Source organism: Gallus gallus, chromosome 26 (assembly GCF_016699485.2).
Source record: "Gallus gallus isolate bGalGal1 chromosome 26, bGalGal1.mat.broiler.GRCg7b, whole genome shotgun sequence".
NCBI classification, from domain to species: domain Eukaryota; kingdom Metazoa; phylum Chordata; class Aves; order Galliformes; family Phasianidae; genus Gallus; species Gallus gallus.
Genome location: NC_052557.1, coordinates 5266678 through 5285086, shown reverse-complemented (window position 1 = coordinate 5285086; position 18409 = coordinate 5266678). Strand labels below are relative to the sequence as shown.

At 54.1% G+C, this 18409-nt stretch overlaps 1 protein-coding gene across 13 annotated transcripts in view; it reads right to left on the bottom strand.

Annotated features, from left to right (window-relative positions):
* ATP2B4 (ATPase plasma membrane Ca2+ transporting 4) overlaps positions 1 to 18409 on the bottom strand; it is a 37174-nt gene that overhangs the window by 3649 nt on the left and 15116 nt on the right. For 4 of the 13 annotated variants that reach the window (XM_040653044.2, XM_040653046.2, XM_040653045.2 and 1 more), the window contains exons 4-21: positions 17587 to 17844; positions 16856 to 16981; positions 16418 to 16543; positions 14922 to 14957; positions 13302 to 13463; positions 12979 to 13193; positions 12649 to 12891; positions 12283 to 12524; positions 11718 to 11952; positions 10557 to 10736; positions 10353 to 10440; positions 10102 to 10208; positions 8871 to 9062; positions 8549 to 8762; positions 7905 to 8116; positions 7422 to 7529; positions 6986 to 7168; positions 4681 to 4770 (exon numbers count right to left, since the gene is read on the bottom strand). In XM_040653044.2, coding sequence (XP_040508978.1) covers positions 4681 to 4770; positions 6986 to 7168; positions 7422 to 7529; positions 7905 to 8116; positions 8549 to 8762; positions 8871 to 9062; positions 10102 to 10208; positions 10353 to 10440; positions 10557 to 10736; positions 11718 to 11952; positions 12283 to 12524; positions 12649 to 12891; positions 12979 to 13193; positions 13302 to 13463; positions 14922 to 14957; positions 16418 to 16543; positions 16856 to 16981; positions 17587 to 17844 — 3017 coding nt within the window. Of the gene's footprint in view, positions 1 to 1878; positions 4771 to 6251; positions 7169 to 7421; positions 7530 to 7904; positions 8117 to 8548; positions 8763 to 8870; positions 9063 to 10101; positions 10209 to 10352; positions 10441 to 10556; positions 10737 to 11717; positions 11953 to 12282; positions 12525 to 12648; positions 12892 to 12978; positions 13194 to 13301; positions 13464 to 14921; positions 14958 to 16417; positions 16544 to 16855; positions 16982 to 17586; positions 17845 to 18409 lie in introns of those variants that run through there. The other 9 variants (XM_015298961.4, XM_015298962.4, XM_040653048.2 and 6 more) reach the window with 7 other exon arrangements.

The window sequence follows — 18409 nt, the reverse complement described above, 5'->3', positions numbered from 1 at the left end:
GAGAAAATACAAAAAAAACAAAGGGACAATAAAACAAAAAGGACAACAACAATGATCACCACCACGGAACAGACAGGTAAGTCAAAATGAGAGATCTATGGTGAACTAGGAGGGCCAACATGGACCAGATCGGGCACAAGGTGTGTGATGGGGAGTCAACCAACTACGGGGTGACTTCAGAAGCTGCAAGAAAAGACAAAAAAAAAAAACACCTCCAAAAAAAAAAAAAAAGGAACAAGATCACTTTGAATGTACAGAAGCAAAAATGCATTAGTTGTCATTACGTGTGCGCACGCGTATCTGTGTGTATAAACAAGGACAAAAAAGTGGCACTACAACTCAAAAAAAGAGGTGGGTTAGACAAACAGTGGGTTCACTTCAAGGCAAAGAAAAACTACTGTGGGAGCAATGTGTTTGTTCTATCTCAGTTTTTAAACCTACAGAAAGGAACGGGCTTTAACAAGGTGTCACAAACTTTCCAAGCCTATGTGAAGCAGTAGGTCCAAGTAGATGAAATGAGCAGTAAAACAGGACCCAATGAAACATGCGAGGAGGAAGCCAGATGCATGTGAGCTTCCCTGCACTGCAGCCACTGAGATCCCAGGCTGGGGCTCTGCATCCTGCCCTGCACATGCTGAAGAGGACCCAGCAATCCCCAAAGGTAGATACAGCTGTTCCTTTCAAAGTTCTGCACCACACAAGAAATCCCAAACCTTGATAGAAAGCCTGGCCGCTCGCTGCTCTTGCGAAACCACTAGGCTGCCAGTGCTGCCAAAAAGCAAGGCATAACAAGCAAGAGATCCAGAGCCCAGTTTGCATAGCCGGGGTCCTGCTGTACTGCACTAGGAGGGAAGGAGAGATCTGGAAATGAGCCAGGACATGGTCAGCACCGAATTTACTGCTCTTGCCAGCTCCTCTGGAAGTGCAGCCCTGCGCTCTTCGAGTCCCTCCCTGCATGACAGGTGACAAGCATCAGATCCAAGGGCTAAGGGGACACTGCTGGGGGCTCAGTGGCCAGCCCTCCCTGCAGACCCACGCCTACAAGCCATGCACAGGGCAACCAATGCATGCACCTGCAGAGCTCTAGCTCTTGCAGATGATTTGAGGCTGCAATCACTCAGAAGATGTCAAAAGGCATAAACTGAATGAATGCTACAGAATGCAGGCTGACAAATTGAGCTGAAGGCTCCCGAGCTAGGAAAGACCCAGTGAAATTGCACTCCCTACTTTGCCTTTTAGTGCAAAGCCAAGAGTCAATGCAAGAGTCAGAGCCCTCCAAAGCAGCTCTCGGATGACCTCATGGCAGCTCTCACAGATGCTCTGCTTGCTGCCTCTACCCCGGTGTCCCCAACTTGACGGAGCTCACATCAGCACCCTGCTGGCTCGTGTCACCCTCCCTGTCCCCTGGGAACTGCCCTGGCCATCAGTGACGCCTCCCCACAGCAGCACCACTCCTCCTGCTCCATCTGCAGGCACACAGAAGGAGAAAGCAGTTCCAGCACCCAAGGAACTCCATTCACTCCCTTCCATATCCCCTGGGGAACAAATGGGAGAAGAGCCGTAGATCACACAGAAGGAACATTTCTCTGCAGCCTCCCAATCACAAAGCAGAGAGCGCACAGAGCTGCTAGAGGAGAATGAGTTACGTATCCCCTTGCAAGCTGATGCTGAAAGTGTATGTTGCCACTTCTTCAAGAACCATCAGAGATAGCAACCCTCAACCTGCTAACACATGGCCAGGCTGGGAGGCACATCAAACCCAGCACAGCCAGAGGGAGCCTCCGGGGATCACTGGCCTCAGCTTTAATAGCATCCACAGAAGAATACCGGAGAAGTTACTCAAATATGACTCTCATGCCTGAAACTCTGGATGCTTACCTGCACAATGCTCCAGGACTCCCTCAGTACAGGGGATGCGCTTTGTGTCCACTCTACATCAGGCTCAGAATGACGTTGCTACCCTACACCAGGGCATCCCCACAGATGCAGCACATCCTAGCTAGAAACAAACAAGCCAGCTTAAAGCCCACGAGCTGAATGGCAGACATTCACAAGGAAGTACCAATGTGATGCTGGAGCACCAGCTAGCCTGTGAAAATTCAAAGTTTCTGTGACTAGGAAAAGGGATTCAGAGCTGCTTGCTGCACTAGAGACCACAGCAACATCCTAGATAAGTCAGGATTTAACGTGAACGCACAAGACAAGGCATACCACTGAGCAGACCACCTGGTACTGAGACCAATGATGCAGCAATACATCAGCACCTCAAGAAGAGCAACTGCAAGTGCTGACTGCCCTAACGTGATGTGCAAAAGCCACAGAGAACCAACCTAACCCAGATAAGGAGTGCCTTGGTGCCTGCCAGCACAGTGGGGAGCATAGCAAGAGCTCTGGAGCAGCCTCATAGCTCTCCTTTCCCCACCACTTGCAGTACAGGTGAGCCCAGAGCCCACCTGCCACCCCACACCATCTGCCCTACCAGAACAGCAGCTTTTCCCATATACTCATTGATTCAACCAACTCTGGAACAACTGTTGCAAGATTAATTCAAGAAGCTGTTCCCACGTTAAAAGAATTTCACATAACCTTTACAGTTTATTCTCATTTCGCACCACTGCTGCAAAACCACTGTGCACAATGAGGTGGAAGTGATATCTCCTGCATGATGCACCACGACTGCTGGGCCTCATCACTCTAAACCAGGTCCAACCAGACACAAGGTGAGCTCTGCCAACCACCTCTTGGAGGGCCCTTCCAAGATCTCCCTTTTCTCCATTGGCTCCAACAGAGTGCACAGGGCTGCTGAGGTCCAGCCCTAGAAAACTCATCCCAGAAATGAAGTGGAAGACAGTGGGACACTGTTAATCTGTAGAGGGAACTGGAGCTCAGAGCAAGGGAAGGAAAGCAGCAAAGGGAATAGAGAAACATCTAGATAGAAAACAGAGGGAAAACTTAGCAGCTTGGGTTAGCTCTTGGTGAAGTTGTTTGCTGCCTGGAAGGATACTTGCTATCCAAGATACCCATCCCCCTTCTGCATAACAGAGAGAACATTAATCCACAGGCTGAAAAAAAAACTGCGTTGTGATTTTGCCCATCCAAACCCCCTGCCCTGAGACCCCTCTAATGGGTTTTCTTCCAGTCAGAATGCCTCAGTGGTGCAGAGGTGACCAGAAGGCAGCTGTGTTGCTTCACAAACACTGGGCTTAAACAAAACTCAGGCATCAGTGTTGACTAAATAGAGAGAAAACAAAATTATGCAAAGTTTTCTCTTCTCTACCACACTACGTAAACACTGGAGACTGAAAGCTGCTCAAAGTCACCCAGGGTATTTCTTTAATAAGAACAGAAGGAAAATGACTGTGCAATAAAAAAGCCAATTATCTGAGAAAGATGCACTACCTACTCACAGCCCTGCAGACAGACTCCTCACTCACGTGCTCGTGGGCCATTACTCTGCTCATAACAAACACGGGGCACTGTATCAGAGCAGGATTTGCTTTGCTCTGGAAACCCATTGCTAGATGCAAAATCCAGCTTTGTCCAGCTGTGCTTTCCACTCCTGTCTGCATGCAGAAAGCTGCAGGCACAGAATGCAGCAGCCAGCCCAGCCCTGCTGAGCTGCTGCAGGGGGTGGTGATGCTCTGGGGCCACCAAAGAGCCCCCAAGCCATCCCTTGCAGAGCTGGGGACACACTTTGGTGTGCTCCTCACCACCACAGCATTTACGTTTCTGCCAAGTTGCTGCACATGTGCGCAGCCCAAGGTTTTCTCCAGCCTTAAGGCTGGGCTATGAGGGACCCCAGGGGTGTGAGTACTCCAGGTTGGGCATGGAGCCCTCTGCCCCACCCCACAAGGCATGCAGGTTAACCCTGGGATGGGGAGGTTGCTCGCTGAACCAGTGAGCCTGGCTGTGGGTGAGCGATGCAGAGCACCCAGCTGCTCCTGCACTGCTGAGCACAGCAGGGAGCAAACCCCACTGTCACTCACACACGTGGCGAGAGGCAGAGAGCATGCAGGCAGCACAGCCCCACAGCCCACCAGCCCCCAGTGTGCTGACTGCTGTGGGAAGGGCTGAGAGGTTGCTTTGCTTCTAAACGTAAGGCTCTGGAAAAGCAACCTCTCCACCAGCTCCTGGGGCTGGACAGAGCCATGCTGCAAGGAACTGGCAGCATTTGGGCTCAAAAAGTGCTCCTTTCTCACAGCGGTGCTCTGAGTTGCTCAGAAATTAGCACGGTTCTTTCAACCAGAACCACCAATTTTGCACCCCCCCTCCCCTCCTGAGGGGGGGTGGGGGGGGGGGGGACTCGCATGTCAGTCCTGCAAAGGAGAAGAGGTTAAAAAAGAAGGAAGCAACAAGGAATGGGGTGAGGGAAGGACCAAAAAGCATCACCAACTTGTCAAAGATTCAACAGCTTTTTGTCTTTTTTTTTTTAATAAATAAATAAATAAACAAACACCATCTCCCACCCCATCCTTTACTCTAGAAAACAGTGGGTCAGAGGGAAAGAGAGCAGGCTGGGCCAGGTTGTGCAGTGTTCTGTGGTTATTAGAAGTCATGCATTGTAATAGACTATCACTCACTGCCCGCAGGAGAAGATGCAGCAGCAGCAACAGCAGAAGTGGTGGGAGTGGAATTGACGGAGGAAAGAGCTACATGGGTTGGGCTAGAAACATTTTTTACATCGTGGTGCTGGCTCACGATGGAAGGCTGTCTCCTGAGGGCTCCCTGCAAAGAGGAGGCGCCGGTCTGGAATGTGTAAACTACGTCCATCTGCAAAGAATCAGAGAGTGAGATAGCATCACCCCAGCCAGAAACAGGGACAGGGGTCAGGGACAGAGAGAGCAGGGTTGGGGCAGACACACGGGGATAGGAAGGAAGGACGGAGAGGTGGAGGAGGAAGGATGAGAGCCAACCCCCACCCCAGCCTGCACTCCCACAAACCCACATGGGTTTGGTCAGTGCACAGGGGCAGAGGGGAGGTGAGTTTCCAGTCCTCAAGGGTGTGAGAGGTGTAGGGTTCATTCCACCACCGAGAGATGAGGTAAGGGGGAGCAGCACAGGGAGCAGCCCAGGTCATCCCCAGAGCCGCAGGAGGAGCAGACAGAGAGAGGGCAGTAGAGATGTGAGCTGGCAGCCTGGAAAACTGCACTGGGAAAGAGTTTGTGGTACCTCAGCCCCACAGGGCTGTGTTCTGGAGTGCAGCAGGTACACAGGACCATAGCATTCTATGCATTCCAGACTCCCCCCCAGAATAACACAAGGCCCAGAAGCAGAGCTGGTAGAGTGGGCAGGGAAGCAGCCAGGATGCTGCACCCATGGCACACTCTGGGGCAGGAGGGACTGAGCAGTGCCCAGAGGCTTCCCCAACTCATCTCCCCTTGGCTGTCCCCTGCCCTGTGCCAGCCCCTCTCTGCTCCCCTGGGGAAAGGACGCTTTCTCCAGATCCACGTGCAGCTCTCACTCACCCCACACATGCCTCACACCCTGCTTTGCTTCTTGCCCAGTCTGACCTCCATCCATAGAGAAACACCCTGCCCCAGCACACCAGGCTGGCCACAAGGAACATGGCCTGTTTGAGGCATGCCAGCCATGGATTGACTCCCCTAAAATACTCAGGTTTGACCCACTGCTGCTCCACTTGACATGTGGGGCACCACAGCCAGAAAAAAAAACATGCTCAAGAGGTCTCAAGATTTGCCAGCAGTTGCAGTGGGGAACAATGCTCCTAGGTACTGCAACAGGTCCACCACAGCTTACAGGACAGAGAATCCAGAGCAACGTGCAGGCACCGAACCAGCATCACGCCTGGTTTCTGGCTGTCCATACCTACCAGGACATCGGGATTGCTTCCTGACCTGACCCAGGGCTCCCAGGGGTAGCTCAGCCCCTGCCAGCATTGCCCTTCACCTTGAAACCCTCAAGGCAACATCTCAAAGAGAAGCCAAGCCAATGCAGCACGAGACAGCTGCCATGCTAGCTCCAGTCCCTGCACTTGGGCCACTTCAGTCGACTTGATTTATTGCAAGGCCTGAGAAGCAGGAACAAAGGGTGACACAACAGCTTTGCTCTGTGAGGCAGCTCCATCCTGGGCCTCAAGGGAAGAAGGGGGGCAGAGACCTCACTGCAGGAGCCCTCCCTGCCCCAAACAACCAACTGTTGGGGAGGTGGGGCAGTGGAAAAAAAAAAAAGCCACAACAACAACAACAAAAAAAACACCTTTCAGGAAGAAAAAAAAAAGTCAGAGAAACAACTGATGTAAAAACTGTATTAACCAATTCTCCTTCCTTTCCCTGCTGCAGCGCCAAGAGCAGCAGACATGGAGCAGGAGAGCTGGCAGGGAAGGATGGCAAGAGCCCAAGGGCAGCAGGAGGTGATGCTCGTCCACAGCCATCCCCTTGGAGCAGGGCTCTGCTTGAGGACTGAAGGAGCCAGGTTCAGCCTGAGATCCTGAGCTCAGTCAGAGAGCACAGCCAGCTCTTGGAAGCACCAGCAACCTTCTGACAAGGAGAAGATGTCTTCCCCAGGCATCTCAGACTGCCCAAGGCTGATACCAACTCACATCAGCCTGGAGTGGAAGACAGGTGCTGTAAGAGCCCCAAGGGCAGAGCAGGAGAGAGCTCAGAGCTCCAAGCTGAAGCTCCACGGGGCTGATCCCTGCCGGGATCACTGCAACTCCAGCACTGCTCTACTACAAGCAAGGTGCCCACAGGCCCCACTCTGTGTCAGAACCAGAACCTGCACCACCCCCTGCCCACCCCAGGCTGTCCCAGAAAGTCAGACTGTCCTGGTTTCCCAAAACCTGGTTTCCCAAAACCAGGACAGATCCAGAAAGGCACAGGTGGTGGGAGAAGTCTAGCCCAGGAGGTGATGGCATCCTCTGAGCAGTGGCTGTCACCTCTTTCCAGACGGAGCCCCTGGAGAGAAAGAAAGGGAAAGAGAGAAAGAGAGAGAAAAAAGGCCCACAGGACCCACTGCCCCACATTACCTGTGTTTGTATCCTGTTGAGACCCCTGAACCACAAGATCTGCCCACGCCGCAGCTCCATCTCAGCATGGTCTATCTCATCCACATCCTCTGGCAGCTCTTCCTCTGGGATCTCCTCCTTGGTGATGCCATGCCCAGCTTCCTTCAGGAACTTCAGGTGGCTGGTGGGGACTGTGCAGATCAGCTGGGAGAGGCAGGGAGAGCAGCTCAGCTGAGACACCCCATCTCAGGCAAGCAGGGCGGGAGCAAGGAGTCTATCAGCAGCCTCTTCTCTGCTCATATGGGGCTGGGATGGATCACCACCATCCCCAGCCTTGAATAAATACTAGGGAGAATCTGAGCACTGAAGCAGTGGGAAAAGGAAAGGCAGGCTTGGCTAGGGTTACAGCTGGGCAAGGAGGGACAGCTGTTTGGTTTTCATATAGGCTGGCTCTTACCTGGCCCCAGAGGAGCTCTCCCACTCCAATAAATATACACCAGAACCACTGGCTCAGGGTGAGCCCAGAGCAGCTGAATGGCTTCCCACCAAACTCCACAATGATGATCTACAGCACAGGAGAGTACAAGTCACACACTGGAAGCTTAGAGAGCTACAATGATCAGTAGTCACGGGAAGAAAAGGTCCTCCAGACCCACAGATCTTCTCTCCCCCTCCCTGAGATGAGGGTTGGAGCCTCCCATCTAGACCAGTAAAAGCCACCAGAGGTGCATGCTGGCTGGCCAACCCCATAACCTCCCAAGCCACTCCAGCCCCCAGATGTCAGGTTTGGAGTCACTGAGAAGCTGCTGGAGAAGAATAAGGTGAAGGAACAGAGTTGTGGAGAGGAACTGCAGCACATACTGGTCCTCCCTGCATCACTGTCCCCTCCCAGTCCCATCACCCATCCCTTTCCCCCCACGCTGCTCCCACGCAGCCTCACCTGGGCTGCAAACGTCCCCAGCACCACTGTGCAGAAGATGGGGTTGCGGTAGATGGCCTCAAACACATTCCTCTCCCCATGGATCTTGCGTGCATTGATCTCATTGAATAATTGCATCATGACGAATGTGTTGAAGACGATGGTGTAGTGCTCGGTGGGTGGGGAATGCAATGGGGCATTCCGGCCACTGTCAATGTCAAACAGCTTCTCCCCTAAGCAGACAAGGGGTTGGAGGTGGGACACAGGCAGGGAAAAAGGGAACAGGATCTCATCTACTCCACACCAGTGGAGGTAGAACTGGAGTCCCAGGCTCTCAGTGAAGATCCCTTGACCCAGCTGGATTCCCCCACGCCAGCCCCACTGAACCATCATTTCCTTAAAAAGGCCATAAAAACGCAGAAAATTTGATTCCCCGGCTGAAACCATCAGTCACTGAGGTACAAAACAGACCCATGCACTTGGCGTAAGTCCTCTGATTATCATACTTCAACCTCCCATCTGTTAAACGAGCTCTGTGCTGGCCAACATGAGGTTACTGGGTGACAGCTCAGAACGAGCAGCCCCTAACACCAGCAAGGAACTGGGGGCAGTCTGCCCCTTCCCTCCACCCTCTCCCCCAAATTTCTTGGGGTCTTGAAGCTCACCCACAAAAAGCAGCGTGAAAATGATAGTCAGCTGGTACACAGCGTGTCCCAGGATGTTCTTCATCATGGTGCGGGAGATGAGTGGCTTGTTGCGGCCATACGGCTTGCGGAGCAGCAGGGACTCAGACGGGGGCTCCGTGGCCAGGGCTAAGGAGGCAAAGGTGTCCATGATCAGGTTCACCCACAGCATCTGCACAGCTTTCAGGGGAGAATCCTGCAGGGAGAGCACGGAGAACATGACACACCAACTAAACCAGCCCGTTTTCACCTCTATTTTGCAAGGTGTCCCACTCTCCTCCTGCCAAGAGCAGCAGCCCCATACCTGCGTGATGCAGGCGCCCGTGAAAGCCACAATGACAGCCACCACGTTAACAGTCAGCTGGAACTGCAGGAACTTGGAGATGCTGTCATAGACGTTGCGACCCCACATCACTGCCTTGACAATGCTGGTGAAGTTGTCATCCGTCAGGATGATGTCTGAAGCCTCCTTTGCAACATCAGTGCCTGCAATGCCCTTAAGGGCCAGGGAGAAAGTGGGCAGGGGTAAGTCACAGGACAAGCTCCACACCCAGCTCCGCAATGCTGCTTTTCTTCCTAGAAAATACAGCATATCAAACAGGCCCTGCAATGCCCTGCAAGGAGACAGTTCCCTGGTGCTCTCCTCTCTTTTGACTTGCAAGACCTGTATTGGATGGGAACCCCTGACTTTTGCAGGGCATGAGCTTCAGAGAGAAGCTGGGCAGTACAGCACAAGGTTGCTGTTTGATTGCTGCTGTGGGGGGATGTAAGCAAAGCCCAGTGGTCGGGGGTCTGATCCCACGCATTGGGGCACAGAGCTCCACTGCACAGATCTCAAGGAAGACAGTCTTCTGCTGTCTCTGCATAAGCTCCAGAAGTGCACTTCAATCTGTAACTCCTGCTGTGCCCTGTGTGGGCAAGCACCAGGCTCTGTCCAGCAGCTGACTCCTGCTCACAGATGTAAACTCTAACAATTCACTGGAAAGCAGTTACACCCCTCAGCTTTTGTTTGTTGCCTTCTTCAGGCAGGGCAAAGAAAAGCAGCAAGGCAGATCGGAGTTCCTTCATTGTAAATCAAATCCAGGTCAGCACTAACACTGTGCCTGGAGTCTGACTTGTCCATTATGAGCCTGGTGCACAGATGTGAAGATGAACCAATGCACACTGAGCTCCTTCCCAGAATGGCTCAGTGCAAAGCACTTGTGCTGCACCAGCACCATGCCACCTTTGTCCTGACACTGTCTCCCTGAAGTGAGTCAGAGAAACCCACCCCAAACCCAAGATATTGGAGGACTGTTTTCCAATCGCTTGCTAGCAGTCCTAGAAGGCTCCCTTAGAACTCACACCAACCTCTGGATAGGTTTATTTCTCTATTTTAAGCCCTTGCGGAAGATTTGGGAAAAGAGTTTCACTGCTCCAGGGAGAATTTAAGTGTTCATAACAACTAAGTAGGTCCTCAGTTCCTCTCCCTGAAAAGCAAAGGCCACCTCCCACACCAAGGAGCACCTGCTGGCAAACCCACTGCCCTTCTGTACCATAGCAAATCCAACATCAGCTTTCTTCAGAGCAGGGCCATCATTGGTCCCATCCCCGGTGACAGCCACCACCTGCCGCTGGTCACCAACAGTGCTGTCAATAATTCCTGCAACAGGGGGCAAGGAGCACAGAAAACATTAGCTCTGAGGGCAGGCTCCAGCGGAGATCACACTGCAAAAAGCAGCTGGGCAGAGCAGCCCAGGGCACTTGAGGGAGAGGTGGCAAGCACCAGGAGCAGGCACACACCCACCTTTGACAAGTGTGTGTTTATCTGTTGGGGACGAGCGGGCCAGCACGCGCAGCTTGGGCCAGATCTTGTCCAGCTGCTCCTGTTCCACCTACAGGACAGGGTGGGTGTGAGGAGGCACAGGGACCTCCAGATGCCTCCCGCCTCAGAGTGTGACCCTCGAAGCAGCCAGCCAACCCACAGCAGGGCCCTGCACTGCTTCCCCACCTCGCCCTTCTCGTTGCGGATGAGCCGGTTGAACTCCTTCCCCTCCAGGCACAGGAAGTCCTCTCCAGGCAGCAGGATGCCACACTTGGTGGCAATGGCACGGGCAGTGTTGATGTTATCCCCAGTCACCATGCGGACAGTGATGCCTGCACGCTGGCACTTCAGGATGGCATCTGGCACCTGGGGATGGGAACAGGCAAGGGGTGGGCAGAGCGCTCAGGCCATGGTCTCAGTGGGGCCACAAGCCATTTACATCCACCTGTAGCTCAGGTGGGGGACAAGATGCTGAACCAACACGTCCCCCCCGAGAATCAGCTCAACTCCTTATCCTTGAGGGATGGAGAATCCCCCAGGGAACAGAGCACCCCTGCTCCTGCCCTCGCAGCCCTGTTCAGAGCAGCCCCCCCCAACCCCTGCCTCAAGGGAAGAGAACCTCGTTGCCTTCTCCCCACCATGAGGCACAGCCAGGCAGCCCACCCAAATGGGGGCATTCCTCCTGCCCCAACCCTGCACTGCTCTGGCAGCATGTTGCTGCACTAATGGGTTTATCTATTATGGAGTGGTGAGGGAAGAGGATATTGGTGAGAAATTTGCAAATTGAATCATGACCTCCAGAGTCAGTGCAGACAGGACATCTGTAATGCAATTCCCAGACTCAGATACTTGAACATCTAATAAGGAAAGATGCAAGCAAGGCAGGAGCATAGGGGCAAACTCCAAAATGCAATTAAGAGGCAAGTAGCAGAAGGCTTACTGCATTAGGTCAGCTGCCTGCCTGGCACCCTGTGATGGAGGCAAACGAGGGCAGCAAGCTGCAAGGTGAAGGAACCAGCTGGTCAGTCCTGCCTTCTCCAGCATCCTCATCACTCCTGCCTGGTGCCTCCCTGCACCTGATGACTGCACATAAAACCAGTCGGGCTTGTGCAAAGAGCCCTGGAGCAGCAAGGGAGGGGAGTCTGAGTGGAAGCAGGCTGCCACCAGGTCCTTCCACCCATGCATGAAAGGGCAATGCCAGCACACGGTAGCATGAGGCACTTCAGGGACAGGAGATGTTTGTGCTTTTGTAAGGGGCTCATACTCTTAAACATCAGGAAGAGAGGCTCCTGGACCAGGAGCATGGCTGGGTGACGGGCTGTCGGGGCCACACGGGGGCCACAGTACCTCTGGCCGCACAGGGTCCTCTATTCCCACCACAGCAATGCAGGTCAGGTCAGACAGGATCTCATTCTCACTGTCCCAGTCGGGCTCAGCGTCAGCAGGAAAGTCACGGAAGGCCAGGCAGATGGTCCGCAGCCCGTGGCATGCCATGGGCTCAATCACCTTCTTCACCATCTCATCCCGATCCTTCACTTTGAACATCCGGGGGTCACCATTCTTGTCCAGGATCTTGGTGCACCTAACACAGGACCAGGACAGGAGGGTAAGGGAAACTGCCCGTGGCCTTTCAACAATCCCCTCCTTCCATCATCCAATTCCCCCATCTGTAAAATGAGCACAACCCTCTCACCCAGTACCCCCTACAGCCTTATCAAAGACACCCTAAAAAGAGCTAGTACTTTGCATGGCAGCACCTCCTGATGCTCACCCTTTCCTTCCCCCCCCTCAAGCGCTGGGCCCCCTTCACCCTGCAACCACCCAGAAGAGCTCAACACTGCACTGAGAGCTCAAAGCCCACAGGGCAGGTGGTCTGGGGAGAGGACCCAGACAGTGTGGGGGGGACAATTACTTGCGGAGGATGATCTCAGAGGCTCCCTTGCTGTACATGCGGAAGCTGTTGTCGCTGTTCTTGAGCACCGTGCTCATGGACTTGCGCACCGAGTTGAAGGTGTAGACCTTGTAGAGCTTCTCCTCCGGCACCTCATTCCGCACGGCCTGATAATCCTGCTTCAGGTCCAGCACGAAGCCCAGCAAGGCACATTCTGTCTTGTTCCCCACTTGCCGGGGTAGCCCCCCTTCCTTCTCTGGTGGCTAGAGGAGAAAGGGAAAGGAAAAGCAATGTCAAACCTGGGCACTGCAGAACACAGCGGGATGGAAACAGTAGGGATGGCCAACAGTGGGAACATAAGGCTGCAATTCTCAAGAGCCGACTCACCAGGATCTTGGATGTGTAGGCAGAATTGATGGCAACACCATTCACAATGAGGTCCAGGACCTTGGGCAGGATGGCTTCAGGGTCAGGGATCTGGCGGTAGTGAGTGTCCCCCACATAAGCCTGCACCACAGTCATTCGGTTCATGGTGAGTGTGCCAGTCTTGTCTGAGCAGATGGCGGTGGCATTACCCATGGTCTCACAAGCATCCAAGTGCCTCACAAGGTTGTTGTCCTTCATCATTTTCTGTAGCATGACCAGGAAGGTTAAAGCCAAAAGCCCAAATTCTCCCATCACACTCCTCCATACGCGCCACATCCCCACTGGTCTCACCTTCACTGAGTAGGCTAGGGAGATGGTGACTGCCAGTGGGAGTCCCTCAGGCACAGCCACTACCAGCACGGTGACACCGATGATGAAGAATTTGACAAAGTACTGGATGTAGATAGGGGTGCACTCTGCCAGCCAGGGCCGACGCTGCACCCCAAAGGTGTCGATGACAAAGTACAGCACCAAGATGATCACTGTGATGGCCGACATGATCAGCCCTGGGGAAAGATGCCGAGCAGCAGGTAAGTGGACACAGGGATGGCAGGCAGGGGACAGCCCCCTCCCACTGTCCCACCTCCAGTGAGAACGCCAGGGTGATGGCTCACCTGCCTTCCCAATCTGGACCGCCAGGCGTGTCAGCTTCCCTTGGAGCACAGACTTCTCCTTCTTGGGCACCTTCACCTTCTTCTTCTCCTTCTCCTCATTTTCCACCCCTTCCTGGCTCTTCAGGGGTTGGATCTCTAAGGCCACACCATCCTGAGTTTTAGCTACACCCCCAGGGCAAAATAAGACACCACGTGTGAGTAGGAGAGAGACCAGGGAGACCTACAGGACACCGCTAAGAAATATGGTGGTGGGAAAGAGAGAAAACCCAGAGCACAAACCATTCTCCATAACACACACATCCGAGCACATGGAAATCTCTTGTCCCGGGGCCCTGTTGCCTCTCTATGGGGCAGTCTTGACATCTACCCCACGCCCCAGCCCCGTGCAGGAAGGGTCCTGGGGCTGATGCTGGCTATGGGTCACAGCAGTGCTGCCAGAGATCCCCAACCTGGCTGCTGGGCACAGGCAGGATGTCTCCAGCCTCTCCACAGGTGCTTCACACCCTGCAGCACAAGAAAAGCACGCTGGGTTTGCCCCAGAGCAGCTCCAGTGCACCAACAGACCCCACCCCAGATGCAACACAAAGGATCGAGCTTGGAGAGGGCTTCTCTCTGCTCTGTACTCCTCTTCTGTGGTTTAATGCCCTTTTTAAAGACCTTCTGGGGGCTCAGCAGGAATCCATTTCACAGAGGAGCACTGGAGGGGTGAGATGGAGGGGGACAGTTAGGCATTCCAATGGAGTTGGAAGAGGAGTGAACCAGCTCTCACAATCACAGCCCCAAGCTGTCCATTATGTTTTTAGGACCCAAAAAAGCCAGGCTTCCATAGCCCAGCTCCATGGCCTCCCTCAGCTGAAAATCCCAGCTGGGCTGGGAGGCATGGGGTGGGATGGTGGAGCAAAGGCTGAGAGCTGCTGGGCTGGGGGAGCAGCAGGACCACCCCAGCAGCCCCAGGACCCATCCCCTCCTGGCAGCCACTGTTCAATGGTCAGAGACAGCCCCAAGCTGCCCTGACACCTCCACAGTTACAACACAACAAAACAAGCACCCAGACACATCTGACAGGAAGGAGGGCAAAACTGCTAAGAGGAAAGAAAGAGAGAGAGGGGTGGAGAGAGAGGTGCAGAAATGGGCTTCCTCCACAGCCTGCAAAGAACAGGTGAGAAACACCGGCAAGGAGACGCTCACGGAGTCGAGGCCATGGGAGGAGAGGGTGCAACCATCACACAGGCCAGGTTTCATGGGAGACTTATCCCAGGAGGATGTGACCCACATCTCTTGCCCCGCCATGCCTAAACACACCCTGTAGGAGAGCAGCACAAATGCTTCAGAGCCACCAGGTCATGTCAATGGGGACTTGCTTTGCACCAAGGGATGCTGTGCCAGCAGTCTGGACTGCCAGGAAGAGGACTGTCCTCCCTGCACAAAGACTGCCCCAAGCAGAGGCCACAGGGCATTGATCCCATTGTGCCGGAGCCATGGGACCATTGCACCCTCTCCCAGGACAACGAGGCGAGAGTCCCACCAGAGCAGCAAAGAGCACAGACTCATGAGAAGAAGGAAGGAGGAATGCTTGGTAGTTAGTGTGGTGCTGGTTCAAAGGATGGAGAGGCTGGTTACCTTTGTTGCGATTTTCAGGGGCTCCAGTTTTTTTACCTGTTCAAAGAGAGAAAGGGTGCAGGGCTGAGCACACGGACCAGACAGAGGGATGGGAAGGGTCAAGCCCTCCTCCAAGGGGCTGCAAACACTGCTCCAGCAGTACCTGTGCTGTGGGCTCATCGCCACTGGGCACTGAATGTGGGACCCCAGACAGCTCACCTCACCTGCCAGAGGCGATCCTGCACCCCAGCACGGCAGGGAGCTGGAGCCCCCCAGCACCCTGACCTCACCGCTTCAGATATCCCCAGCTGCAAAGCACCCGCTATAAACCCCACCAGAGCTCTGCAGGGTGCCAGGGCATCTCAGACCTCTGAGGAGAAGCCACAAGCAGAGCCTGATCGCTGCACAGCATGAACTCATCCACGCTCATCTCCCCCAGCAACGGGTAGCGCTACGCAGTGCAGATCCCCCCCAGGTCTGCAGCAGGCAAGGTCTCCGTTTTGGGGTCTCCCAATGGGTCTCCATAATATAGGAAGCACAGGGCTGCTGTTATCTAAACAAGCGGCCCACAGTAAAGGAGTTTATACACCAGAGACCTGGTTTCTCCCTCCCTCCCTTCCCCTCAGCATCACAGCAAGAGATGAGTCAGGGCAGCACTCCCTCTCCCAAGTTTTCCTCCCAAATTGAGGGCTGCGAGGTCCTAGCACTGGACACATAGATAGGCTTGCATTGGGATCAAGTGACAGAGCCGGAGGACAAAGAAAACACCAAGGACTACGCCAGGATCTCAAGCACACTGCTGTTAGCTCCAACAGCTTTTTCTCTTTGTGATCCCATCTCCAAGCTGGGCTACACCCCAGCCAGGATCACACCAACATGAGCTTGGGATCCTTTGTGATTAAGAAGCACTGCAATGGACCAGCAAGAGGGCAGAACTGAGGCAGGAAAGAGTTCACATCCCAGCATGATCAGGGACTTCTCAGCTGGTCCCTCTCCTCTTTCTCACCCACCAGACACAGATCCCTCCTTGCCCTCTTCCCATTCCCTGCGCTTCACCTTTCAGCCCAGGCAACTCAGGGATGCCAACAGAAAGTCCTGACAGCACAGCATGGGCTGCTGGCATCCTGCAGGCAACCAGAACTCACCCTCCAACCACAGGGCCAGTGATGGGCTCCCTACAAAGCATCACCCCCAGCAGCATCACCCCCAGTCCCATTCCTCTCTGGTCCGTGACTCCCACCCAGCCTCCAACTCCAGACTGCAGCTGACTGGACAAGAGAGATGGAGCTGTGACCAAAAAGAGCCAGAGAGCTCAGACCTGAGTGCACAAAGGTCTTTTCTCTTGCAGCACATCCCACGTTGGCCTGAGAACTCACCATATCTGTCTGCGTCACACGCACTAATGCACAACCACATCCCATTGCTGTGGATGGGGCTTGCTGCACACCAGCAGGTGCTTCCCAGGGAAAGGAGAAAGGCAACAGGTGGAAAGAAGCAGATTTAGGAGATCTCCTCACCTTTCTTCACCTTCTTTTCCTCATCTCCTTCTCCCGCACCCAACAGAGTGAAGATGATTCCTGTCTGGGAGTTGATTCCCACTGCAGTCACCACCATCCGCCCGGAGCCCTCCATCACATGGGTACCTGGCATGGAAGGAAGGCACGGTGAGAAAGGACACAGCACAGGGCTCCCACTACCCTCAAAACCTCATGTCAGCTAAGGCTCCCTCCCTGAAACATCTGCAGCCTCAGCAGACATCACAGCAGCCCTTGTGATATGGGGACCAAGCAAAGGCCCTGCTGCCATCCCCACATCTCTCATAGTACAGAGCTGCTCCAGGGCTGGGAGCCACAACTCAGCAGCAAAAAGATGGTCGGGATCCTATCTCAATCAATTTAGCAATTGAAAATGCCATGCTGACAGCTTTGGGACTTCAAATGGAGGAGCAGTCTCACCTGACAGCAGCATGGGGTCTTTATCAAGTGATTTTTTGACTTGGTCAGATTCTCCAGTCAGCGAGCTCTCATCTATTTTCAGGTCGTTCCCTTGGATCAGGATGCCATCCGCTGGCAAGAGGTCACCTGGGAGAGGAGCAGAGTGAATAGCTGGTCCTGATCCAGCCAGCTGCAGCATCCCTGTCTACTGCACCCAAGGGAGAACTCTGTTAGCAAAAGAGCTCAAGAAATTCGTCCCAGTTTAGAGAAGTAAAGGCTGGGGATTAAGCACTGATCTCCAGTAGCTCACTGATGTGTAAAGGCATTAGTTTTGAGGCCTTTCACTCCATCAGGCAGTGCTCCCCAATGTTTGCTTTTAATGACTCAACATCCCACCTTCCCAAAGCCTCAATGCATCCAAACCATTGCAGGAACATACAATTGCAGGGGCAGGAGAAAGCTCCAGGCAAAAGTCAGCACCACACAGGAAAACCCTCATTTCTGATGGGAGCTGCAGGGAACGAGTGCCGGGTGAGAGCAAGGAGCAGGGCCTGGCTTTGCCCAAGGGCTGCATCAAAACACCCCCTGCAAGGGAGATTATCTCCAACAAGGACATGGTCAGTGCTGGAGCAGCCCAAAGCCATGTACTGACCTCAGTTCCAATCACCCTGCTGGAGCTTCAGAGCTCCATCCCATTGCTCCCAAACTCCACGTGCCATGGGGCAGGACCTGGCTGCCCTTGCACCACTCACCGTACTTGATCTGCGCGATGTCTCCCACCACAATCTCTGCCACAGGGATCTGGATCACCTGCCCTTTGCGGATCACTGTGAACTTCTGTTCTTGCTCAATGCGGCTCTGGAGGCCACGGAATTGCTTCTCTTTGCTCCAGTCATTGAAGGCGGTCACCAGCACCACGATGATGACTGAAAACAGGATGGCTGCCCCCTCGATCCAGCCGGCCTGCGCCTCGCCCTCATCCTCCACGCCACCCGACGACTGCCCACACACTGCCACCAGAGAGGAGAATGTGTTGTACAGAGGGGGAGAAGGGAACCGCCCTATGGCATGGCCCAACCACCGTGGGGCATCACAGCTGTGAGGAGCACTGACAGATCTGCTAGGGCTGAGCTGCCAGAGAGGAGCTCTGCAGAGAAGGATCTGGATGTCCTGGGGGCCAACAGGGTGACCATAAGCCCACAGCATGGTTGATCAACAGTTGGCCAAAGGTTGACCATAAGCCTATAGCATGCCCTGGTGACCAAGAAGGCCAGTGGTATCCTGGCTGACCAACAGTTGACCATGAGCCATCAGTGTGCCTTTGTGGCCAAGATGGCCAGCAGTCCCTGGGGTTTATAGCACAGAGCATGGCCACCCATGGTGAGGAGCTGTCACACCTCAACGTGGGGAGGCTACATCTGGAACACTGCGCCCAGTGCTGTGCTCCCAGTTCCAGGCAGAGATGGAACTGCTGGAAAGAGCCCAGCAGAGGGCGACAAAGACGATTTTAAAGGGCCGGGAGCCTCTCTGGTAGGAAGAAAAGCTGAGAGCTGTTCAGGCTGGAGGAGGGAAGGC